General features: G+C 48.1%; 1 protein-coding gene and 1 non-coding gene across 5 annotated transcripts in view; one reads left to right on the top strand and one right to left on the bottom strand.

The window, feature by feature from the left end:
• PTH1R (parathyroid hormone 1 receptor) overlaps positions 1-25,718 on the bottom strand; it is a 186,551-nt gene that overhangs the window by 29,252 nt on the left and 131,581 nt on the right. For all 4 annotated transcript variants that reach the window (XM_048837362.2, XM_048837359.2, XM_048837361.2 and 1 more), the window contains 3 exons: positions 16,944-17,038; positions 13,724-13,910; positions 5,362-5,515 (listed from right to left, as the gene is read on the bottom strand). In XM_048837362.2, coding sequence (XP_048693319.1) covers positions 5,362-5,515; positions 13,724-13,910; positions 16,944-17,038 — 436 coding nt within the window. The remainder of the gene's footprint in view (positions 1-5,361; positions 5,516-13,723; positions 13,911-16,943; positions 17,039-25,718) is intronic.
• Positions 15,799-15,902, top strand: LOC125633100 (U6 spliceosomal RNA). The gene has a single exon (XR_007355488.1). It is a non-coding gene; the product is annotated as a U6 spliceosomal RNA (small nuclear RNA).

Here is a 25,718-nt window from a genome sequence, read left to right as displayed (position 1 = left end):
AATATCTATGAATCTATGAATCTATAAGAACCTCGACCCTTGGGTTCCCTACAGTATCTCTTTAACTCCACTTTCCTCTGGGTCTCTACTGGCCTCTCCAACCAGTAGCTATTATGGTCATCATGTGGATGGCCAATTTGAGATCCCTTGGGACTGATTTTAAGTGGAGCCAAGCTCCCACAGCTCCCAGGAACATCAATGGGAGCGGTGGGTGCTCAGCCTACTCTAAAAACCAGGCACAATGTCAGGACCCAGAATTAGAAGACACTCTCAAAAACTTGGCCGTATGTGTCAGCCTGCAGGTGGCGCTGGCAGTGAAAGTCACAACGGATGAACTGTTCTTGCATTTGGCAAACCAGCCAAGAAAGGGCAAGCCTCACAAAAGCAATTTGGTCTCCCTCATGCACTCGTGCACCCGTCCACCCACACCCCAGCCCTGCATGTGAAGCCACAGGTAGAGTCCCCCAGGGTGGCGATGCTGTAATTGACTTCTACAGTATCCACATTGTATGCGCTGTGCATGTCCAATCAATACACACAGTGTGTACAATGCAGGTTCTATAAAGTCAGGTCTCTCCCCTTGAGCTGGAAAAAGTGCAAACATCTCAGGCTAGGCAAAAATCCTTCCCCTCAGCCCTATTCCAACACACACACACACACACACACTCTCTCTCTCTCTCTCTCTCTCTCTCTCTTCTTCTAAAGCCCCTGAGTCCTGCATGACGAAGAGCTAAGAATCCTGACTCCACCTGCAGTTCAGAAAGGGAGACTTCATTGGAGTGCCGGGATGAACTGTATCTATTCATAGGCCTACAGGGGCATCTCTATTCCATGCTATTGTGCTATCTTCTGAGTGATCTGTAACACCAAACCATGCGTGGTCAGCAAAGGGCAGATTATGCGCCCCTCACTGAAGTCTGGCTTGTGTAATGCCAACAGATCCCAGCTGTTGGCAGGCAGGATCAAACCTGGGACCTCTGGAGCTAAATGCATGAGCCGCTACTGCATGAGCTAAAAGCCACCTGCCTTTTCGCTCAGGCTGTAGAGCAAACTCAGTCTCGCTCTCTAAGTGGTCTCGCTGCCACTACATGGGCCAGAACACCACACCCGGGAAGTGTGTGGGTTACACTTGCTCATGCAAGGAACCCATTAGGAGGAAGTGCCACTCAGTGTGAGTAAGGGTTGCCCTAAAGATCTTGTGTCTCTACTAGTTGGAGTGTAAACTGTAGTGTTCTGGGCTATAATACAATAATTGCATTCAACCTGTGGAAAAGAGCCCCTCTTCCCTGTCCTCTGCTCCAGTGGCTGGAGTAGTTATTCTTCACTTCCCTGCCTACAAGCAGTTGAGTAACATCACTTGCACAGAAGAGATGCTCAAGGCTGCTCTAAGTTGTGGCAGACCTTTCTGCATTTAGCTTGCAATCACTTTGGGAGCAGGGATAGTCTCTCACTAGGTGTATGTACAGCACCTAGCACAATGGGATTCTGATGCCAGTTGGTGCCTCTCTGTACTCCCCTGACAGCAATAACTCTCTGTCTATTTTAGGTTTCCCTATCACACTCACCCCCATAGTGTCTAATTGCCATGAGGTCCAGCTACCAGGGACAATTAAAATGTGAATAAAATACAATTGAGATAGTCTGATTTTCTACAGTTATTGGTCATACTCCTCAGACTTCCTTCATATAGCAGCTGCAGAGAACCTGAAGCTTGTTGGTGAATTTATTGACACTAGTAAAATCTTTTCCAGCCCTAGATGTCTGCAAGAAACAAGTTCCTTCTCTCACCTTTGTATCCTCTTCACTACAAGAAGGGCCAGATCCGTCTACTGACCAGAGGTGAGTGAAATTTTTCAGCAGAAACTTTTTTTCAGTGAAAAATGGGGATTTGGGTTAACAAAACTTTTTGCAAATTCATGTTGAATTCAGATGCAAATTGTTTCAGATGAAAAAACCCCAGACAAATTCCTCCACAAATCTATCCATTGTAATATTTTTTAACTTGACACGACTTTCCGTTTTGAAATTTCCTTCAGTTGAATTTTAAAACAGTACAAAATAAATTTTAAAAAGGAAGCTTAAAACCAAAAGAAAACATTTGGTTTCAGGCTGAATGAAACATTCTGTGCGACCCAAAATGAATTTTTTTTTCATCTTTTTGATTTGCTGAAAATTTTCCAAAAAAATCTCATTTTCAGGTCAACCCCAAACAATTTTTTTTACTCTAGTTTTTGGAACTGCTAGTGAACTGAAAAACCAACTATTCCAGGTCCACTGTTGACAACAACTTACGCCAGCTGAGGCTCTGGACTGTAAAGTCTCCTCCAGATAAATCCTTGGATCTAACATCAGAGAGCAAATTGGTGTTTTGGTTCCTTCAGCATAAATTGATTTATGGTGAAAGGTTTGGGTTTTCCTAGAAATCTCCAGGGCATTACAAATCCTTAGATGTTTGTTGTTATATAAGCAAAGGATCTCAGCTCTTGGGGCAAACTTCTCCCTTCTGTACCTATGGGAACATGGTAGTTATTTATCACTGGTTCTACGTTGGTCTTCACTGTGGTATGGGCATGATCCAATGCCCGCTGTATTGAATTGGAGTCTATCCATTGACTTCAGAGGGCACTGGACTAGGGCCGCCTTCTGAATGCCCAAAAGTTATCAAAGCCATGTGTATATATATATATATATTTTTATCATGCTAATCCAAATAAAGCAAAACCAAATGCAACTGGAGGAAATCATCCGTTCTCATTTCAGAGGAATTTAATTAAACAGCCACAAATGTTTGGAGTCAAATGGATAATTGGTGTTGTGACAGGTGTGCCTTTAGCATTGTGAACTGCTCAATAAGCTGATTATACTTTGGCAGCGATCGGAAGCGTTAATGAAAGGATCCGATGCCTGTTTGACTGGGGATTTTTTGGCTACTTGGGCATTATTAGCAATGTTGCTTTGTGCTAAACGTGTGGCATTATTTCTGCTGTATTGCCCCTATTTCTAGGATTTGCACTAGGAAATCATTTCTCAGGCCTGTTCTGTACCAAGCATTTCATTGTAATACTAAGCGGCAGTGCACACTCGATGCAATTCTCGCCGAAGTAAAACAGACACAAGACTCAACTGGTAAGGTCCCTCTGTTCGTCCCCCTCTATTCGACATTGGTGAGGCCTCATCTGGAGTACTGTGTCCAGTTTTGGGCCCCACACTACAAGAAGGATGTGGATAAATTGGAGAGAGTCCAGCGAAGGGCAACAAAAATGATTAGGGGTCTAGAACACATGACTTATGAGGAGAGGCTGAGGGAGCTGGGATTGTTTAGCCTGCAGAAGAGAAGAATGAGGGGGGATTTGATAGCTGCTTTCAACTACCTGAAAGGGGGTTCCAAAGAGGATGGCTCTAGACTGTTCTCAATGGTAGCAGATGACAGAACGAGGAGTAATGGTCTCAAGTTGCAGTGGGGGAGGTTTAGATTGGATATTAGGAAAAACTTTTTCACTAAGAGGGTGGTGAAACACTGGAATGCGTTACCTAGGGAGGTGGTAGAATCTCCTTCCTTAGAGGTTTTTAAGGTCAGGCTTGACAAAGCCCTGGCTGGGATGATTTAACTGGGAATTGGTCCTGCTTCGAGCAGGGGGTTGGACTAGATGACCTTCAGGGGTCCCTTCCAACCCTGATATTCTATGATTCTATGTTACTCCTGTACTCTGAAGAGTTTTTAAATATGGGAGTCCAAAAAATTCTGAGTCTAACTGCAGCTGGAAGAGGAATTGTCCTACAGTGGAGGTTTGGAAATTCCACTAGTCAATGCATCATTTCTTCAACTTTCACTAAGGAAAGCCAGGCTTTCATAGCCTCTGCAACGCTGCCACCTCTGGGACCCCTGGATCTTAAGACACAAACCGCTACCAGCCGAGCTCAAAGATCAAAGCTCAGCAGCAAAGCTGTAGCAGGCTCAACAACTGCTATGTGGCTTAGCCACCACTAGCACGGGACAGAGTGCCGCACCGCGTGGCTGTGACATACCCATTACACCTTAAATGTTGACTAGCTAGCTAGTTGGGAGATCCACTAGTATAGAAACTGTAGGTGGAAATGACCAATTACATACAGTGCCAAGGCAAGATTGAGGCCTGCAGTATATTCTCCAGGGCTTTGTCCAGTACATTTTTTTAAAACAAGGTCTCTGCTGTTTCGCTTGAGAAACTCGAATAGATACCACCTTCGAGAAGCTTTCCCTGCTGTGTGTTTCTTTGCTCATATACCGCACCCCATTAGGTCTCATTATACCTGTGAGCACCGTCTTAAACATCCCCTCTTCTCCCTCGGTGTTTCCACCGATCAGATGCTTGCAGGCAGTTATCATGCTGCCCTCAAACGATCTGCACCTCATTAATCCCTGCCTTGTCTCACCGAGCCAGTGCCAGAGGGGAACAAAAGCACATTCTCTTCTTAAACACTTGTGTGTAAACAGCCTTCCACTAATGGCTTGCCCCCACCTCTTCCCTCCCTCCCTGCTCCAAGAAAAGATCCAGGGATAAAAAAAAAATCGCTTCCCCACAAATTGCAGGTTTCCATTTGTGCGCTCAGACACTCGAGAAATCCGGTGGCAGGAGAGTCTGAGGCCAGAGGAAGGAAATCAGAGTGTAGGACTCCCCCATGAACCAACACCCTGAGCCCTGGCTGCACGTCTCGTTTATACAACCATTTCTCCAGATGCTGACAGTCTCAAGGGAACCTGGCCCAGCCGGTGTCACACTCATGCCGACTTACACTGGCTGAGGATCTGGCCCCTGTATCTCTAAGGGCAGAGAATTATTAAAAAGAGTGAAATCAGCTGCAGTGCTCCATTCCAGGAACACCCCTGGACTGGTCTGCACGGGATCAATCTAAATATTATCTTCAGGGACTCGGTCCTGCCACAGGGGAAGAAGGCACCGCCTGGGACAGGATCTGGGGAGCCCATGTAGGAGGAGTGGAACCTTGTATGCTGCAGATTGCACTTTAGGGTGGTTCCCTGTGCATTGCTACACGGCGGGGATTAAGGGGATGGGGCGAGTCAGAGGAGGGATTGGTGGATCAGCTACTCTGTGGATCCAGAGGCCCTCATGGAGGGAGGCAGACTGGAGGACTGTCCACGGAGCATCCCCACTGCAGCTTCATGTCCTGATGAGGACTCCTGTGCATGCTGGGGAGATAGTTTGTGGACAAGGGCAGATAATAAGGCCTTCCAGGGTGATGTTTCCAGCAACACCTCCCAGCCCTGTAACTCTGTCTCCATCTGCTCTTTGACCTGCACACACACACAGACACACAAACACAGAGTCAGCTTAGAAAGCCCCGAGAGCAGCGGCGACTCACCCCAGCCAAACAGCGTGAAGCCCCAAAGATACTTCTTCTCAGAGAAAAAGGCCATGAAGATGAGGCTGTGGAGATAGAGCCCTTCCACCAGGATCCAGTAGTAATTGGTCGCCAGGAAGTAGAGGAAGAAGGTGACGACTACCTTACAGCCCATCTGGAGTGAGGGCAGAGGGAGAAAGGGAGGTTAAAAACGCGGTGTGAACCTGAAGCAGTGGTAGTTATGAGCTAGCGAGAGCTTGAAAACAAGCTGGAGAAGAAAAAGGCTACCGTGCAAATTGGAGAGGGCTCTCCAGGGGGTGTTTTACAGGAGGCAGCTTGCTTCTGTGGCTAAGGCCCTGGACTGGGACTGAGGGTTCTAGTCCCACCTCTACCGCTCATTTTGCCTCACTTTTAGACTGTAAGCTCTTCAGGGCAGACACCATTGCTACATGCTTGTACAGCACCTAGCTCAAGTGACTGCAGCTAAGACCTCTAGGCACTATTCTAATAAAAATAATGATAAGGAGGAACATCTTATAGGGCTTGATCCTCAGATGGTGTAATGGCATTAACCCGAGGGAGCTATGCTGATTTACACCAGCTGAGGATCCGGCCCATAAGGTTTACTGTAGGAAGGAAGTCAGTTCATGAAATCTGGTATAAGATGAACTCTCTGTGGAAGAGCCAAGGGGTATCTGACATGGTTGGGTAGTTAGTCCCATTGGGGTGCCCTGAGCAGGGTCTCATTTTGAGCTCGTGGGTTGGATCTGGTGTCATTGGAGCTACTATGGATTTATCCCGGTGTAAGGGCAGGTATGACCTAGTGTTTAGCTCCTGACTGTTCAGGAGAATGTGGGCAAGAAGAGAAACATGTGCCCCCACTTCGGGCTGCAATACACTTGCTAGAGGAGAGAGGTCCTGAGATCTGCCCCATGGCATTTACCATTCGCCTTTGCGCCTCACCAAGAGCACTCAAAGCCCTGGGTTAGGGCTGCTCATTACTTTCGAGTGCCAACTCATTGCTCTTACGGACAATTCTTTCTTCTGTGCCAGTGACCCATCAAAATGGGATTCTAGACCCCAGCATCTGCTGCTGTTTGCACGTGCTGGTTCTGGGTGTCAGCATTCTGGGAGATCATTGATTCAGCCAGCGACTCAGGAACCCATTGATATATTCCTATGACAGGGGCACCTTGCACACACAGGGTGCGCGGGGCGGGGAGCATTGGACAGACGTTAAACAAGCAGCAGGTGGGCACCAGCACATCCGGCAAGTGAGCTGCAGGTCTGCAGCTGCTCTAGATGGTGCACAGAAGCAGCAGGTGTGCAGCAGAGAACAGCCAGTAGGTGCACTGCTGTCGGCACAGACTGCACAGGCAGCAGGTGACACATTCGTTCACTGCACACACGGTGAGCATCCGCTCATTGCACACAGAGGGAGCAGACGCACAGCCGGAGACTGCATATTTGCAGGAGCCAGCGGGAGCCAGGCTCAGTCCTGGTGCGAGCAGACGCAGCTCCACTGAAGTCAAAGGGAGCTGCGCCCACGTCCATCAAGGTTGCATTTAGCACAGGGTGAGCGGCAACGGACAGCCAGAGATCACACCTCCAGAACCAGCCGGTGCACAGCCACGGATTACACAGATAGACACAGGAGGGCTCGGCACCCCGGTGCAGGGCCAGATTCTCAAAAGAACTCCGGTTTTCCAAAGCGCTCAGCCACTCTCCTTAGAACAAGGGGAGCAGAGTGCTTTCGAAAACCCAGCCCCAGTTGTGGAAGCTGGGAACTTTGGAAAGTCTGAGACCCCCCGATTCAGTGCTTATTCCATCACTGTTCTGCAAAACGTTGAAGGCCATGAAGACAGTGGGACTTAGGCAGCTGTACTCTCAGACTTGCAGGCCAGAAGGGGCTATTGGGATGCTCAAATCTGACCTCCTGAATAACACAGGGAGAATTCCACCCAGAACTTGAGTGCTTTGCTGAATCAGTACTGACTGCTGCATCCACGCCTGGGAAAACCTAGCCCTAAACAGGCAAGTCAGCTGAGTCAGATTTAACCCTGGGATTACTATAATTAAATATATAACGTTAACAAGAATCAGTGCTGTCCCAGCCTTACTCGTCGTCGCTATGGAGTGATGATTCCTCATCCCAAGCACAGGGGGACGACCACAGCAATTAGGGTTGCCAGGTGTCCGGTTTTCGACCGGAAAGTTCAGATGAAAAGGGAACCTGGTAGTGTCCGGTCAGCATTGCTGACTGGACACTAAACGTCCGGTTACCCGCAGTAACCGGCCTCCGCCACCGCAGGGCAGGAAGCGCAGCAGCTGGAGCCTGGAGGAGCTGCTTTCTGCTTAGCTGTGGCTGGTTGGCTGGCTCTTGGCTGGCTCCAGTCTTTCTGGCAAATAAGTTGGTGTGTGTGTGTGTGGGGGGGTGAATCCTGTCGGCCCTCACCTGCCCTTCTGTGCCCCCAATTTCCCCACCCTGGCCCTCTGCTCCAGGGACCCCTCCCCACCCCTCCACGCACCGATTGGGCAGGCGCTGCTTCAACTCCTCCCAGCCCAGCTCTGCAGGTGGCAGGTGAGTCCTGGGGGTGAGCGAGCAGAGGGGTGGAGCCTGGGAAAGAGGCAGGACTGGGGGCGGAGTCTCGGGGAAGGGGCAGGGTGTCTAGTTTTCAGCAGTTAGAAAGTTGGCAATCCTAACAGGAATATAGATACCACATTGCAGTAACTGGTGCGTGCAATGCTGACCCCTGTCCATTGCCCTGTCGTCCCCTCCCTGCTGATGCAGGATTGTTCCTGACAGTGGATTTTCTAGGGCTTCCTGCAGTCCCTTTTTAAATGGCTCCTGCAACTGACCTAGTGACTAGGGCTGGTCAAAAACTTACCGTCAAAACATTTTTCTATCGAAAAATGCTATTTCGGTTACATTGATTTTTTTTTAATGCAAAATTGAATCCATTACAATCAGATTTCACATTGAAAAAGTTTGGAAAAAAATCATCGTGAAAATGACAGAACACCTCGTTTAGACATTTTCAGCCCAGAAAGTTTCCGTTTCTCTTTTCAAAGTTACTTTTAGTTCAAAATTTACTCTATTTTATGGTTTTTAAAATTAAAAATGTTGGAAATTGAAACAAAACATTTTGACTGACCTACAATGAACCTTTCTGGGGACTTCTGTTTTGTGAAAATGTCCAAATTTTGGCTTTTTGTCCCAATTTGGGACGCTTCCCCCCTCCCCCAAAATCTCAAAATTTTTTGCAGGATGGACAATCCATTTTCTGACCTGCTCTACTTATATCCTGTCCTCCTGGGGCAGTGGATATAGGCACTGCCTCTTGCTCAGAGAATATTATAAAGTGAACAATGTAGCCCCAGCATGGCTGGCACAGAATTGCGTAGCTCATGCCCTCTTCTGTGGCTAAAAAGAGGAATTTTCAGTGTGCAGAGCTGTCAATCTGGCAACTTTCACCAGCCAGAAAAATAATTTTCTGTTAAAGATAACAAGTGAAAAAAATATATAAAGAAGATAAATTAAAAAAAAATCCCATTCAAATGATACTTTCTATATTCTTCGAAAATTATCAGCGACCCACACTTTAACAGCCCAAGGCAATAATTATGGAGCTCCCACTTTGTTTGGAAATAAAGTAATATATTAATAATTGCTAAACCCTTTAGGTACTTGTTTGCTTTTGCAGTTCACTAAATAGAAAACATCTCTGACATAAAATTTCTTGACGAATGCAGCAAAGTACATGTATTCTTTGCAAACTCTGAGTGTTTTGCTTTTAGTTGATGTAGGCTAGTGCAGAGCTAATGGAAGAGCCGGCATCTTGAGTAATACAAGGAATCAAATTGAAGATTTTCTGAATTAAACATGTATCACTAAAGCTTGAGGTAAAGAGGCATGGTCTGTAATAGACCCACATCCTCTGCAGATGGGGACACGTAACAAAAGCTACGAAAATAATGGATTTGTCAGTTCAGGGGCTGAACCGAAAAATCTGGAAAAAAATCCAGTTTGATTTAAACCAAAACCTTTTTTTTTTTTTTTGGTCAAAACACTGAATGTTTCAGATGATTCAAAGCGATTTTTTGGGGTGAAAGGGTTTTTTTTTTTTTGATTCAGCCATTAGGTGCTTTAAACATCACTGGCCAAATTTGAAACTGAAATGCGGTTTGGAATCAAAAAGTCATGCTGAAATGTTTGGAATCTTCTAAAAAATTTTCTCCAACCAAAATCATTTGTCAGATTCAACCAGATTTTAGCAAATAGTTTGCGGGCCGGAAAAAAAAGCATTTTTTTGGTGCAAAAGAAAATCAAAAAATTTTTTGGCCCAGCTCCTCACATGGTGTTCACCAGGCTATGCTAACGTGTGAAGTGGCGTTACTGGTTCTGAAATAGCCCTCGGCCGTTTCAACACAACTGGGGAGCGGGGGAAGTGCTCTTCAAACTGGCAGATATGTGGCCTCAGGAATAACCCAGTTTGCCATTTCAGGGCCAGTTCCTACATATAAATTGGCACAACTCCACCAACTTCCACTGGGCGAGGATCTAGCTCATAGAGTCCAAAACCTTCAGGCCCAGGAACATCCCTTAGCACATTGTGGTTTCTACCAGAAACGTATCAATAAATAATAGGAATAAACTACAATGGGAACAGCCAATTACAGTGAACGTCAACCTGTAGAGGTGACAATGGAATCATAGACTCATAGAATATCAGGGTTGGAAGGGACCCCAGAAGGTCATCTAGTCCAACCCCCTGCTCGAAGCAGGACCAATTCCCAGTTAAATCATCCCAGCCAGGGCTTTGTCAAGCCTGACCTTAAAAACTTCTAAGGAAGGAGATTCTACCACCTCCCTAGGTAACGCATTCCAGTGTTTCACCACCCTCTTAGTGAAAAAGTTTTTCCTAATATCCAACCTAAACCTCCCCCACTGCAACTTGAGACCATTACTCCTTGTCCTGTCCTCTTCTACCACTGAGAATAGTCTAGAACCATCCTCTCTGGAACCACCTCTCAGGTAGTTGAAAGCAGCTATCAAATCCCCCCTCATTCTTCTCTTCTGCAGACTAAACAATCCCAGTTCCCTCAGCCTCTCCTCATAACTCATGTGTTCCAGGCCCCTAATCATTTTTGTTGCCCTTCGCTGGACTCTCTCCAATTTATCCACATCCTTCTTGTAGTGTGGGGCCCAAAACAGGACACAGTACTCCAGATGAGGCCTCACCAATGTCGAATAGAGGGGGATGATCACGTCCCTCGATCTGCTCGCTATGCCCCTACTTATACATCCCAAAATGCCATTGGCCTTCCTGGCAACAAGGGCACACTGCTGACTCATATCCAGCTTCTCGTCCACTGTCACCCCTAGGTCCTTTTCCGCAGAACTGCTGCCTAGCCATTCGGTCCCTAGTCTGTAGCGGTGCATTGGGTTCTTCCGTCCTAAGTGCAGGACCCTGCACTTATCCTTATTGAACCTCATCAGATTTCTTTTGGCCCAATCCTCCAATTTGTCTAGGTCCCTCTGTATCCTATCCCTGCCCTCCAGCGTGTCTACCACTCCTCCCAGTTGATGTAGGCTAGTGCACACCTAATGGAAGAGCCGGCATCTTGAGTAATACAAGGAATCAAATTGAAGATTTTCTGATTTAAACATGTATCACTAAAGCTTGAGGTAAAGAGGCATGGTCTGTAATAGACTCACATCCTCTGCAGATGGGGACACGTAACAAAAGCTACGAAAATAATGGATTTGTCAGTTCAGGGGCTGAACCGAAAAATCTGGAAAAAAATCCAGTTTGATTTAAACCAAAACCTTTTTTTTTTTTTTTTGGTCAAAACACTGAATGTTTCAGATGATTCAAAGCAATTTTTTGGGGTGAAAGGGTTGTTTTTTTTTTTGATTCAGCCATTAGGTGCTTTAAACATCACTGGCCAAATTTGAAACTGAAATGCGGTTTGGAATCAAAAAGTCAAGCTGAAATGTTTGGAATCTTCTAAAAAATTTTCTCCAACCAAAATCATTTGTCAGATTCAACCAGATTTTAGCAAATAGTTTGCGGGCCGGAAAAAAAAGCATTTTTTTGGTGCAAAAGAAAATCAAAAAATTTTTTGGCCCAGCTCCTCACATGGTGTTCACCAGGCTATGCTAACGTGTGAAGTGGCGTTACTGGTTCTGAAATAGCCCTCGGCCGTTTCAACACAACAGGGGAGCGGGGGAAGTGCTCTTCAAACTGGCAGATATGTGGCCACAGGAATAACCCAGTTTGCCATTTCAGGGCCAGTTCCTACATATAAATTGGCACAACTCCACCAACTTCCACTGGGCGAGGATCTAGCTCATAGAGTCCAAAACCTTCAGGCCCAGGAACATCCCTTAGCACATTGTGGTTTCTACCAGAAACGTATCAATAAATCATAGGAATAAACTACAATGGGAACAGCCAATTACAGTGAACGTCAACCTGTAGAGGTGACAATGGAATCATAGAATCATAGAACCATAGAATATCAGGGTTGGAAGGGACCTCAGGAGGTCATCTAGTCCAACCCCCTGCTCGAAGCAGGACCCATCCCCAATTAAATCATCCCAGCCAGGGCTTTGTCAAGCCTGACCTTAAAAACTTCTAAGGAAGGAGATTCTACCACCTCCCTAGGTAACGCAGTCCAGTGTTTCACCACCCTCTTAGTGAAAAAGTTTTTCCTAATATCCAACCTAAACCTCCCCCACTGCAACTTGAGACCATTACTCCTTGTCCTGTCCTCTTCTACCACTGAGAATAGTCTAGAACCATCCTCTCTGGAACCACCTCTCAGGTAGTTGAAAGCAGCTATCAAATCCCCCCTCATTCTTCTCTTCTGCAGACTAAACAATCCCAGCTCCCTCAGCCTCTCCTCTTAACTCATGTGTTCCAGGCCCCTAATCATTTTTGTTGCCCTTCGCTGGACTCTCTCCAATTTATCCACATCCTTCTTGTAGTGTGGGGCCCAAAACAGGACACAGTACTCCAGATGAGGCCTCACCAATGTCGAATAGAGGGGGATGATCACGTCCCTCGATCTGCTCGCTATGCCCCTACTTATACATCCCAAAATGCCATTGGCCTTCCTGGCAACAAGGGCACACTGCTGACTCATATCCAGCTTCTCGTCCACTGTCACCCCTAGGTCCTTTTCCGCAGAACTGCTGCCTAGCCATTCGGTCCCTAGTCTGTAGCGGTGCATTGGGTTCTTCCGTCCTAAGTGCAGGACCCTGCACTTATCCTTATTGAACCTCATCAGATTTCTTTTGGCCCAATCCTCCAATTTGTCTAGGTCCCTCTGTATCCTATCCCTGCCCTCCAGCATATCTACCACTCCTCCCAGTTTAGTATCATCCGCAAATTTGCTGAGAGTGCAATCCACACCATCCTCCAGATCATTTATGAAGATATTGAACAAAACCGGCCCCAGGACCGACCCCTGGGGCACTCCACTTGACACCGGCTGCCAACTAGACATGTTGGAATCCATCTCCAAGTCTCTGCCACAGGAGTGTCAGATGGCCTAGAAACGGCTGCTGAGTGATGTCTGCATGGTTTGTACCGAGAAGAGCTGCCGAGCGGGAAATCATTGAATGATGTACTCTGGGGGGAGTTGTACATGTTGGGAAACTGATGTACTGACATATCTGGTGGAACAGAGGCACGGAAATTGTTCAAAAAGGGAGTATCTCCACAGCCACTCGGGGTATATTTACACACCCAGTGGCAGCCCACGGCAGCAAGCCTCTAAGCCTAGGTTGACAGACCTGGGCACGTGGTTCAGGGCTAAAAGAGCTATGTAGACAGCACTTGGAAGTTGCAGCTCAGACTGGAGCTCAGCCTCTGAAACCCCGAGCACCAGCCAGAGCTGCCACATCTATAGGGCTCAGTAAGGTGAGCCCCACAAGCCCAAGTCTGTCAACGTGGATTTGCAGGCTCGCTTCCGTGGGCTGTGCAAATGTTCCCTTTATACAACAGGGTCCTGACGTTGTTCTTTAAAGAGGTGGTGCCCATCTTTCCACATAACGGTGCTGGGAATGGCCCTAAACCCTAGCTCTGATGTGACCTGGGACGACTGCGGGTGAAGAACTTGCATTGGTCGGGCAGACCAGAAGGTTCTCTTGGGTCATTGCTGATAGACCGTGGGCTGGATTCAAGCCAGGTACTAGGGAAGAGGGGATGCGGAAGACGTTGTGGTTTACTAGGTGGGGAAGAGGAGTCAGATGTCTCAGTCTCCCATTGGGGAAGAGGCAGGAAGTGGATAAGGCCCCAGATCACCAGCGTTCTCAGGGTGAGCCACACAAGAGGGAGAGGTAAGACGTAACCGGCCATACAGCAGTACTCACAAACTGCGACTTATCCGCTGGGGGGGCCTCGGTGATGGACATGAGATCTTCTTCAGACAGATGCTCCATCTCCTCCAGAGCTGACCCGGAGTACAGGACCGCGTCCTTCACAAAGATGCTGACTGCTCTCAGCATGAAGGAGACAAACAGGTGCATGTGGATGTAGTTCCTTGTGCAGTGTAAACGCCTGGAAGGGGAAAGGGAGAGACACAGGATTGGAACGGTTTAGATGTCCAACTGGGCCTAGTCAAGCTCAGCTGTGCTTCCTAATGGCACAGTGGGGTCGAACGATTCGGCACAGTGCTGATACCCCAGCACACCTCCTCTCAGGAATGCTGTGCCCCTGCAGTGACCCAAGGCTACAGCCACAGCCCCACTCCAGTGCAAATTCACCCCTGGCGTAACCCAGGGGATTGGTTGGAGGTTGAACAAAAGCCACAGAGGCAGCTGACCTAGCAGTTGGGTGGGATAGGGTGCCCCAGCAAGAATAAAATATGGGGGATGGGTTTAAAGGTCCCTGAGATGTCACACTCAATTATACACCCTGCAAGTAAGATGTAAAATTAAGGCCCAAGATCTTGTGGTCATTTGTGGCACGGGGTTGTTAGTCCCTGTGTTAATATTTATATCCTATCTGGTTAGATTCCCTCTTCAGCTTCAATTAGATATAATATTCTACTTCACTTCCTGTTGTGTAGTGTTTCTGTGCACTGTTAAACAGCTGCTGAGCTCCACACCAGAGGTGGCGGCATTGCAGTGACAGGTGAAGTGATACCTGAATACAGATTGTAAAGAACTTTGAGATCCATTATACTGTAGCAGTGTAAGATGTGATATTGTTTGTTTAGCTAGCACTCAGAGAGCCTCTGAGTTTGCATCCTTTGAAATCCCCAGGTCTAATGATATGAAGAAGACAAAGAATCTAGGTCTGTTGTTAAGATTATGGATTTTAATGGGGGCAAGGGTGTCTTAAGACAATCTCAATTACAGTTCCTTGGTATTTTCCTCTATTTAAAGCCTTTAGGCCCCCTATGATACAAAGAGTGCTCAATGGATTTGTACAGGTCTGAGTAAGAGCAGGATTTGTTCCTGTAACTGAAATTTAATTAATGAGTCTCTTGCTGACATGTGAGCCAGAATAGAATCCAGCTCACTCCTGTGTAGTTGTGTTGGCTCTCCAGGGCAAAGAGAGCTGGCTGGGAAATGGATTTGCCGTCCTGTGAAAAAAATTGAGATTTTGAAAACAAAAAGATCATCCCAAATCATCCCCAATTCGGACAAAATGCCAAAATTTCAACAACTAAAATTGCTAAATCACACTATAAAAAAAATTGTTCTGGGGCAAATCAACAATTTTATGTTCATCCTTTTGAAATGGTTGAAGAATACCAAGTTTAATACCAAACAGAGTAAATTTCAAACCCCCAAGTGGTGCTTTTTTCAACTGTTTGTTCTGAACATGTCGAAGGGGGAGATCTGATGTTTTCAAATGGTTCCCCCCCCCCCAATCTTTTTTCCCAAAATGAAATGTCGAAGTAGATACAATTTTGCGAGAAAATTTGGCTTCATCAAAACAGCATTTTCCAGCAGAAACCTTGTTTCAGCCAAAACATTTTGACCAGCTCTAATAAATAAAGTGTATTTTTGCTCCCTATAGCAAGTCAATCTATCTCTGGGCGACTAGAGAGAACATTTCTCCTAAGCAAGAGGAAGCTGTTTTTATACAGTCACTTCTCTGAGCACAGCCGCTCTCTATCAATGATCAACAGAAGGAAGCATGAGACAGCGCAAGACCTGAGCTTAATCAGAATTTCCATTCAATGGGCCAGAGGTACAGCATTAAATGTTTTAACAAGCTATCCAGGTCTCCGAAAAGAAACAAAGCATCTATCCTGGAAAAGACCCAAAGGAATGGGAGATTCATGGCCATGTAGGGGCTGCACTATGGGTCTCAGAATAGCTCATGTAAATGTCATCACGGTCCCAAAGCAGTCTGAGCTTGTCGTGTTGCACTGGCCTGTGTGAGTGTCTGATCTATGCGTATGGGGCTCCCTTTGTTGTCTAGGCTAATAAAACTGCCTTCCTTCAGCACATATACTAAAATTGGAATGATACAGAGAAGATTGCATGGCCCCTGAGCAAGGATGACATGCAAATTCGTAAAGCGTTTCATTTCCCAGAGAGCGGCCTGTGTGTTTTTAGAGTCAAAGGTCCCATGTGCAATTCCCAGTACTGCACATCCATGGTTTAGCCCAGGCTAGTTCTGTGCTGTCTGGGAGACTGTCTGCAGCCGTACCATTGCTGTTAGCAGTGTGGAGAGGTTACTCCCACCGCTGCTGGCTGACACTGCCTGTCATGATCACAGCCCACTAAGTCGTCAGTGACAACCCAAGGGGTGGCCCAGAATCAGAACTCGGGATTTCTGGGTTCCCTGCCCAGAGCCAGCTCTGGGTGCAGGTTACAGCAGTCTGTTGGCTGCTCTAAATTACACCCGCTGGCTGTGGTCCTCAAAGGATGGGGATGGTACAGGTTCCTCACCCAGATGAGGTTGCAGGAAGATGGACCAATTTCAGGGGCAGGTAAAGGTAGCGGCCACTTCTAAGGAGCGCCAGACTGCTGTGCCACTCAGCTTGATTTCATTATTTGTTTTTGCTCTGCTGTGATTGGCCAGTTTTGCTCCAATAATTAGCCAGCCACTTTGTTTCGCTCCGCCCCATGAGCGCGGGAGTACCAAAAACATTTTTCATCCTGGCCAGCAAAACGGTCCAGGCCTCTCCTGGCAGGGACAAGGTGTAGGATCCAGCTCTGTTGGCTCTATGCCCCCCACGCTGGGAGAATTCCTACCTCAGTGCTTATAGTCTATTTCTGCTTCCTGTGCACCACAAGGGGACCAGAGAATCAGCGCCATTGCTTCCATGTGCTCCGTTCAGCTTGTAACCCTTTCTCTAAACAGAGGCATTAGGTTCTGAGCTCTGTCTGCCTGCTGTGATTACGTCAGCATTTGGAGGGGTTCTACCTAACCCCAAGAGGTGTGTTTGAGTGGCACCACACACAACCCAACTAGCAAATAGTAAAACAACCCCTGTGTCTGATAGATGAAACACACACAAAAAAGGAGGAGCTTTGTTATTGACAAAAACCTAAGTCTCCTCCAATCTCCTCCAGGTGACCTGTGTGATTAAACTGATACCCCCACAAAAGGAAAAACAGAGCCGCCTACCTGAAGTATCCCAGGATAAGGACAGCAACTGTCAGGGATCCCAGAGAGATGGAGTATCCAACAGTATAAATCAAATAGAGGCGATAAAAGACTTCCTGCAGCACAAATAATGGGGGGGGGGGAAACAGTGCCAAATTAGAATGAATTCTGCTTTATTGTAACCCAACAATGCTAGCAGCATAAAGAGTCAGGCTCTTGTATCTGCGGAGAACAGAAACCCAAAGGGCAAAGAAGCAGTGGCTGCTTATGGGAACGGGATATCATGTGGTCTTCTGAGTACATGGACAGCATGCGAAGTGCTACACCTATTTCCTAGTGAACGAAGGTTACCGTGAATTTTGCAGGAGAGTCATGATTTGTGTCAAATTGAACTTATGCAGCATCTTTCATCCCCAAAGATCCCAAAGCACGTTGCAAACTGTTGGCCAAATCCTGACGTCCTTTGTTGGCTCTTGCTCAGGCAAAACTCCCATTGATTTCATTATGATATTTGCCTGACTAAGGATGTGTAGGATTTAGCCCACAGGATATGCAGCACCACTGATGTGCAACTGTAATACCTACAGACCTGGTCGTCAGTGGGCGGGATTGAACCGGAGACCTCTGGAGCTTGGTGCGTGAGCCTCTAGCACATGAGCTAAAAGCCAACTCGCTGCTAGCTAAGGCTGTACAGCAGACTCATTTTCTCTCTCTCTCTAAGTGGACTTGGTGACACTAGATGGGACCCAACACCCAGGAGGTGTGTGGGTTACGTACTTCCCCCAGCTGAGAGAGCGCATCCCGAGCTTCAGAGTCTTCTCAGATGAAATCGCAGACAAGCCCCTACTTATAATGCCGACAGACCCTGGTCATCGGCAGGCAGGATTGAACTGGGGATATGGGGAGCTTAGTGCATGAGCCTCTGCAGCATGAGCTAAAAGCTGGCTGTTAGCTAAGGCTGTAGAACGGACTCATTTTATCTCTCTAAGTGGTCTCGGTACCACTAGATGGGACACACCACCACACCCAGAAGGTGTGTGGGTTACACAACCAGCTCTGGGGTGGAGGGCATCAGCACATAACACATAGATGCGAGGAGGAGAAATTTGGCCCAGGGATGCAAAGAGAAATCACCTGTTCTTCCAGAAGTGCCTAAGGATCTTTATTGTTCATGCAAGACTTTGTTTTGAAAAGTCTCCTCAGAAAGGCCTCCTCACTTTAGACTGCATGGATCTCTAGAGATCAATCTTGCATTAAGGGTACAGACTAGACACGTAAGAGGTCTTTTTCACCTCCAATTTCTAAGTCACAGCTTCAAGGAACCTTCTATTGCAGGGAGTCTTCCCTTAAAAGCTGGGGGCTTATCTCCATTCTCCCAAGGAAGGAACATATCTGTTGCAGGTTTGAATATCAGCTTTAGCAGGATTAAAACATCTACCAACATGGCAGATCATCATTTCGTCTTCTGAATGGAGAAATAAACACAGGAAGAAATCAACCAATTCAGCATCTTTCTTCCTCCTCCCTTCCCACCCCAGAGTTTCAGTAACATTAGTAACGCTGGGCTCAGAATGACAGTTCTGATTTTGATCTGGGGCTAGAAATGCCACACTAGAATGCTAACCTCAAGCCCTATTACATCAGAATACCCAGCTCTGGGAACATTTCCTTGTGGTTTCCTCTGGTGGAGTGCTGGGCTTGCCAATGTTCTTTTTTTGTTTTTCAAGCAGTGGTTGCAGCAGGCAAGCCGTACAAGCAGACTGCACAATTCGAAAGAGCAGGCTCCGTACGAGCCCTAACTTGCTTCTCCCCAATGAAGCTGGGTATCCTAGCTGTGCTGAAACATGTGCTTGCATCCACCGCAATGGCTTGTGCTCCAAGACGGGATTATGGTGGCGAAGAATTACTACGCCAAGCAAGCGGACCAAAATCCTTTCTCCTTCCCCATTCAGAATTTTAACCGGAAACACCCACATCCCTATCAAACAATGGCTACATTGTAGCAGCTCTGAGTGTGCTACCGAAAGGGATCTTCTGATTGGCCAGTAGATGTTCTAAAGCGCATGGTTAATTTTTCTCTTTAACAACATGGGGGCCTCCTTTGAAATGATGGTGACCCAGAGGAGCCGAACACACACACATGCATTCGTGCACACACACACACACACATACACGCATGCTTGCACACACACACACACACACACACACCCGCATGCTTGCACACACACATAAACATGTACACACACTTGCAAGCCTAGGAAGCAAAATAAAGTTCAGGTAACACAGCGGCATCATGGGAAAACAGATTGCTAGGCTCACAGACATGTAGGAAGAGACCTGTTGGATCACGGGAGCCATTCCCTTGCTGGGCAAAATACAGTCCCCTGACCGAGTGCTGAACCGTGTGGGTGGGGAGGGATTTGTGTGTTGGTGAGGGGCGGGGATACACTGCCCCAGAGGCAGCTCCCAGAAGCACTCTCACTGATTTAAGACAGACGCTCCCAGGATGCTGCTCGGCATGGCCTATGAAAGAGTACAGTGCACTGTTCCCCTCCAGCTCTCCCGGCTGGGGGAGAGGCTGGTATGTCCCCATCCTTTGCTCCTCCCCATCCGATCACTGGCTTGCAGCAGTCCTTGTGCTCGGGGAGTGCAAGGATTGGCATTCCTGTGTGGAAAAAAGGGGATGGGGAGAGATTTTGAAGCCCCCCCCTCCTATTCACAGCGTAGCCCAAATCCCACTTCAGTTTGCTACCTACTAGGCCATCCTTCCCCTCTATACAATACACCAGGCTCTTTCCCTGGTGCTCACTCTGTCCAACTGTGAACACACTGTTAATAGATCAGCTCAGCGTTGCTAACCCCAGCCGCCTGACACTCACGAGTCATGTCTCCCCAAATCACGAGACTGATTTAAAAAAAATCACAAGGGTTTTAAAAATAATAAACGTGAGGTTCTGTTTAGTTGCCTCCTGGTTTGAGCCTTCGTGTTTTCAAGCTCTTCTCCACAACCATCACGGCTACAAACTTAGCCTTTTTCCAAAATAAAAGCCAAGATTCTCACCTAATCACCTGACTCCAGGAGCTGGAGCTTTCAGAAAAGCCCCAGATATTGTGATCAAACTGCAATGGTCTGGGAAAGGCCAGCTCTCGAGGACGGTAGATCACAGCCCAGAGCTCAAGCAGTGGCTTGCATTGTGGCATTTGTTCTGGCATTTATTTGGCCATGAAAGTGGTTTCACATCCATGGTTATGTTCCTGCACCCGGGCCATGCCATGTTTGTCTTCGCTTAGGCCACAAAACAGATGTTACTCTCCTCCCTTGCCTAAGAGCTAGGTGGTGATGGGAGGATGGAGATCGGGTGGGTGAGGGAACCATCATGTCCCTGCGGGCCACACTGGTGCGATTGTTTCAAATTAAACTCTGCCTTGGCCATGCCTAATTAGCATGCTGCTGTGGGCATTGCCAAAGCAAGCCTGCCTCGGCCAGTGCCCGCATGGAGAAAGGGTTGGGTACCTTGTCATCACCCAGACAACTGTCTTGCAAGGTGGCATAGCAAAGGCCGGAGGGCACTGGGTGTGTATTCAAACGGGGCGGACGGATCCCAGGCTGCTGGGTTTGATGGGCTCCTCTCCACTTCCCCCAGCAGCAATGCATCCTGCTGTGTGTTATCCCGGGAGGGGGAGATGTGGAATTGCGGCACGCCGTGGCCCCATCTCTACCTGCCCCCCTGCCACTGCCTCCACCGGCTCGTGCCAATGCCTGATCTTCTTTCCAGCAAACGAGCCCTAATGTAGCCCTGTACCTGGGCTCTGTCCTCTGGCAAGAGAGGAAGAGCATGACTCTACCCATGAGATCTTCCCTGCAGTGAGCTGTGCCAGGCAATGCTGTACCTTGGGGCCATCCCCCCAGGAGAAAGTCAGGGCTCTTTCCCTGGTGCCAGCTGACACTGCTCCTCCTTGAGCCAGCTGATCTGCTTGCAGTCGAGCCATGCAAAGTGCTTCCAGTCTGGGCCCTGCCTCTCCTGCCCGGTCTGGGAGCCATTCCTTCCGCAGCAGTCTCCTACCACCCAGTGCCAAGCCATGCCGGTGCAGCCCATGCCAAAGCCACAGTCATGTCTCTTCTCTTCCGGGAGGTAACCTACACAAGCTTGACTCCTGGGCAGTGCATGGGGAGAGGTGGGATCAAGGCTCTGCCCACTCGGAGTAACTGCTTTGCCGAGGCTGCTTTCCCCACCGCCCCGCAACCCGCCACGTGGGAGTCTGAGGATGTCTCACATTGCTTTATGCTCCTGGACCATGCATAACACTGGGCACAACGAAGAGACACCAAGCCACTAAACATCACCACCCACTGTGCCCTGTCTTCCAATGGAACACCAGGAGCAGGCATCTGGAGCATCTGGTGTGGGACAGACAGGGGAGGACATTTGCAGACCGGACTAGTGATCCAGGAGGCCTTATTTTTCGGATGCCCAACGGCAGTTGCCGTGAAGAGGCCTGATGCTCAAAGGGCAGGTGCTCAGTGCTTTCTGAAGCAGGCCCCTTCGAGGCGCCTCAGTCTAGGGCCCTACAATGACAAGTCGCTGGTGTGAATTTAGGCCAGGATCATCCTATATCCGCATGTGAGATATTCAGCTACAGGCTGAGACTGAGGAACGATTCCACCTGGCCACGCCCTTAGACAGCTCTCCAAGGGATCGGTCAAGAAGAGGAAATGGCTCCAACCGTCTTTAATGAGTTGTGTAAGATGGGATGGTTATTATAAAGGGCATGCTCAAAAAGGGTTTACTGGCCCATATATCTGCAGACTCAGTTAAAGCTGTTGATTCAGACATTGTTAATTACATGCTTAAAACTAGTGAGGACTGCATTTGACTGCCACAAATGCCAACCCATGCCAGTGAAATGCTGTCACCATTCCTAGCCTTTGTTTTAACATTAAAAAAAAAAAAAGACACTTAATTGGCCCATGGGGCCCATTTTCAAAGAGCAGCTAATTGCCCAACTCCCACAGACAGTCCATAGGAGTCGGGAACTGCCTCTCTCCCCCCCAGTCTTGAGACCCCTCAGGCTCCATGGATTTGGATAGGAGTTGGGCATACTTGGCACCTCCCAAATCAGACCATCTGCTACATAGGGATTTAGGAACCAGTCCATCAGTTTGGTATAAACTAGCATAACTCCACTGCTTTCCATGAAGCTACAGTGACTGACATTAGCTGGGGATCTGGCCCCCAAAGTGTCTGTTTTAGGAGCCCAAGTTTGAACATTTTGGCCCCTTGCGTGTCAGTCCCCTGATCCGTCAAATGGGGAGACAGTCCCTCTTCACAGGGGTAAGGCTTAATTTGCTAGCACTCGTTAAGTACTTTGAGATGCTCAGAAGAAACTTTAGTATACAAATAACAGTGATTCAATTGTTCACATGGGCTATTGAGGTTCCATTTATACATGCTTAATAAATAATAACAGTACATAAGAACAGCCATACTGGGTTAGACCAATGGTCCACCTAGCCCAGTATCCTGTCTTCCGAAGGTGGCCAGTGTCAGATGCTTCAGAGGCAATTTATCAAGTGATCCCCTGTGGTCCAGTCCCAGCATCTGGCGGTCAGAGATTTAGGGACACCCAAAGCATGGGGCTCTGTCCCTGACCATCTTGGCTAATAGCCATAGATGGACCTATCCTCCGTGAACTTATCTAATTCTTTTTTGAACTCAGTTATACTTTTGGCCTTCACAACATCCCCTGGCAATGAGTTCCGCACACATCTCTTACACAGCACTTTCCCTCCATAAATCTCAAAGCACTTTGCAAACCTGGTCAGTATCATTATCCCCATTTTACAGATGAGCAAACTGAGGCCTGGAGCAGGGAAGTGACTTGCTCAGGGTCACCCAGCAGGCCAGTGACAGAACTGGGAATAGAACTCAGGTTTTCTGAGTCCAACTCTCTGTCCACTGGGCCACACTGCCTCTCCCATGATCAACAGATGTTCCAGACACAAGCAGCTTGTGTTATAGACCATCAGCACATCAGTAGAAGGTGTTATAGTGGCCAAATGACATGTATAGAGCTGTTGGACTGAACTGATTAACCATTTATGAAAACATCTGTTCATCAGGTATTAACCGTGTACAACCAGCACTGGAATATAAAGTGTGGCCGTTAAATCTGTAACACCTATGTAGCTCCTTATTAGTCTGTATTCGCAAAAAGAAAAGGAGGACTTGTGGCACCTTAGAGACTAACCAATTTATCTGAGCATAAGCTTTCGTGAGCTACAGCCTCTACTTCAGCCACTTCATAGGCCATACAAATCACGCCATTGTTGAGAAGATACCAAGGAGCTGGAAAGCTCTGGGCTGGAAAACAACTTTGCTTTAAACAATGAGGTTTAGATAAAGCAACCCTTGTATGCTCTCTGCTTTACCATCGGGCCTGGCATGGGGCTCCGATTTCCTTGGGACCAGAGAAGCCACCACGTTATAAACAAGCGGCAGTGGATGAAGACAAGATTGGCTGGGTTATGGTTATGCCCTCTGATGGGCCACGTGGCTGGGATGGTGTTTCCAGGCAGAACTGAACCCATGTTCCCAGCCCGCACTGTTTCCCTTTCAGTGGGTCTAAGTCACACTTCTCTCCAATCTCATCCCTGAAAACGGGAGGGTTTGTCCTTCCTAAACAAGCCATGCCTAGGATTAACAGCATTAGCGGAGAAGGGAATCTGGCAGGACACAAGGCCCGTTTGCTTTTGGTTACTGGGTGGAAGATCCCTGCATTGCTGTCAACGGGCCCCCATGTGAAAGTGACCATGTGCCAGGTGCCATTGCTCTCCACCCAGGCGAAACTGAAAGTGATTATGTGCTACCTACTGCTGCCATCCCCCTGAGCAATCCTGTCTCCAAGGCGATACTGACGTGCCCCAGGGCGAACACGCAAGTGCTGGAGTTGCTACCAATGCACGCTGGCGTGAAAGGGAAAGTGCCCACATCCAAGGCGCTACGGATGGGCACCAGTGTGAAAGTGAGAGTGCCCCAGGTAAGACCAGCACCCGGGGCCAAGAGAAAGCATCTGACGTGCTAGCCATGCACAGCCTGACATGAGGCCGCGGGACCTCAGAGATGGGTCTGTCTTGCCGTTAACAAAGAAACAAACAAATTGCACCAGAGCGAGCCCAGGTTCTCTGACCACACTGGGTGCCTTGAGGGACTAGTGCCCGCTGAGCTATGACCCTGACTCCCCAAGTTCCTTGAAATGCCAGATGGAAAGTAAACAAAATGGAGCCAGATGGCCAGGGTGCTCGGGCTGGAAGCCAGAGATCTCTCAGACCGTTGGGCTGGAGGCTGGCTGTCTTTCTGAGCAGGCTGCCTGTGACGAGAGACACACACATCCTGGTTCAGCTCCTCTGCGGCTCCTTTATGGCCACCAGCTGGACGAAGGGCAGGGTTATCTCAGCTCTTAAAGACAGAGCATTAGCATAAAGAGACACAAGCTCACTGAGCCTGGGAAGCTTTCAGCACAGCCACGGAGGGCACCCTGAAATCTCTTCAGACCTCCATGATCATGCCACTAGGACACCTCTTTAAGAAGCTCCCTCCTCTCACTTGCCAAACTCCCGGGACCCCTTCTTCCTATGGGCCTGTCAAAGAGTTCCTGTAGGTTTTTCTACCAGATGGCGGGAGTCCCTGGCCATGCCCAGTTATCTACATGGGGTGGCTTATAGTCAATTTCTAACTCCTTGCAAATGGGACCCCACCCTTTGCAGGCCCTCTTACATCTCTTCCGATGGCGGATTGAAAGGAAAATAAATGTTCCAATGCATCCGAAAACAACGTCTTCGTGGAGCCAACTCAAAGGGGGAAAGACAGCAATACCTTCTTACTTTGGGGCAGTCTGCCGTTTTCTAGGCGTCCTTCCAGCAGGGTAGCTGACTTGGGCTCACCGTGGAAGTTGGCTGCACTTCCCATAGGGTTGGAGATCTCCTGGATGGAGATCAGCGGCTGCAGGAGTCGTTCCAGCCGTTTCCTGCTTGGGGTGATCGCTCTCCCCACAGCTCACTGCAGTTTCCTCCTTTTTAAATGCCTCCTCCCTACCATACAGGATTGACAGGGCCGGAGAGGTGGGGCAAGCCCAGCACATGGGGCCTCTCTGGCCCCTTCCTCAGCAGCATGGAGTCTACATGCTCCTTCACGGATCTGCCCTCTCCCAGGAGATCTGTCCTCATCCCAAATTGGCTGTTCCTGGCACATTAGTGAGACATGCGGGGAAACTTTATCTGCAGCCGGTGGCAGCCCACTCCCTGATCTGCAGCTAAACAGAGGACATCAGTCTCAGGGCTGGTTTCAGAGTAACAGCCGTGTTAGTCTGTATTCGCAAAAAGAAAAGGAGTACTTGTGGCACCTTAGAGACTAACCAATTTATTTGAGCATGAGCTTTCGTGAGCTACAGCTCACTTCATCGGATGCATACTGTGGAAACTGCAGAAGACATTATATACACAGAGACCGTGAAACAATACCTCCTCCCACCCCACTCTCCTGCTGGTAATAGCTTATCTAAAGTGATCACTCTCCTTACAATGTGTATGATAATCAAGTTGGGCCATTTCCAGCACAAATCCAGGTTTTCTCACCCTCCCCCCGCACACAAACTCACTCTCCTGCTGGTAATAGCCCATCCAAAGTGACCACTCTCTTTACAATGTGTATGATAATCAAGGTGGGCCATTTCCAGCACAAATCCAGGTTTTCTCACCTCCCCCCTCCCTCCAAAAACCACACACACAAACTCACTCTC

This window comes from Caretta caretta, chromosome 2 (assembly GCF_965140235.1).
Source record: "Caretta caretta isolate rCarCar2 chromosome 2, rCarCar1.hap1, whole genome shotgun sequence".
Classification (NCBI taxonomy): Eukaryota; Metazoa; Chordata; order Testudines; family Cheloniidae; genus Caretta; species Caretta caretta.
Note: the sequence above shows the minus strand (reverse complement) of the source record. Positions and strands in the feature narration are given on the sequence as shown.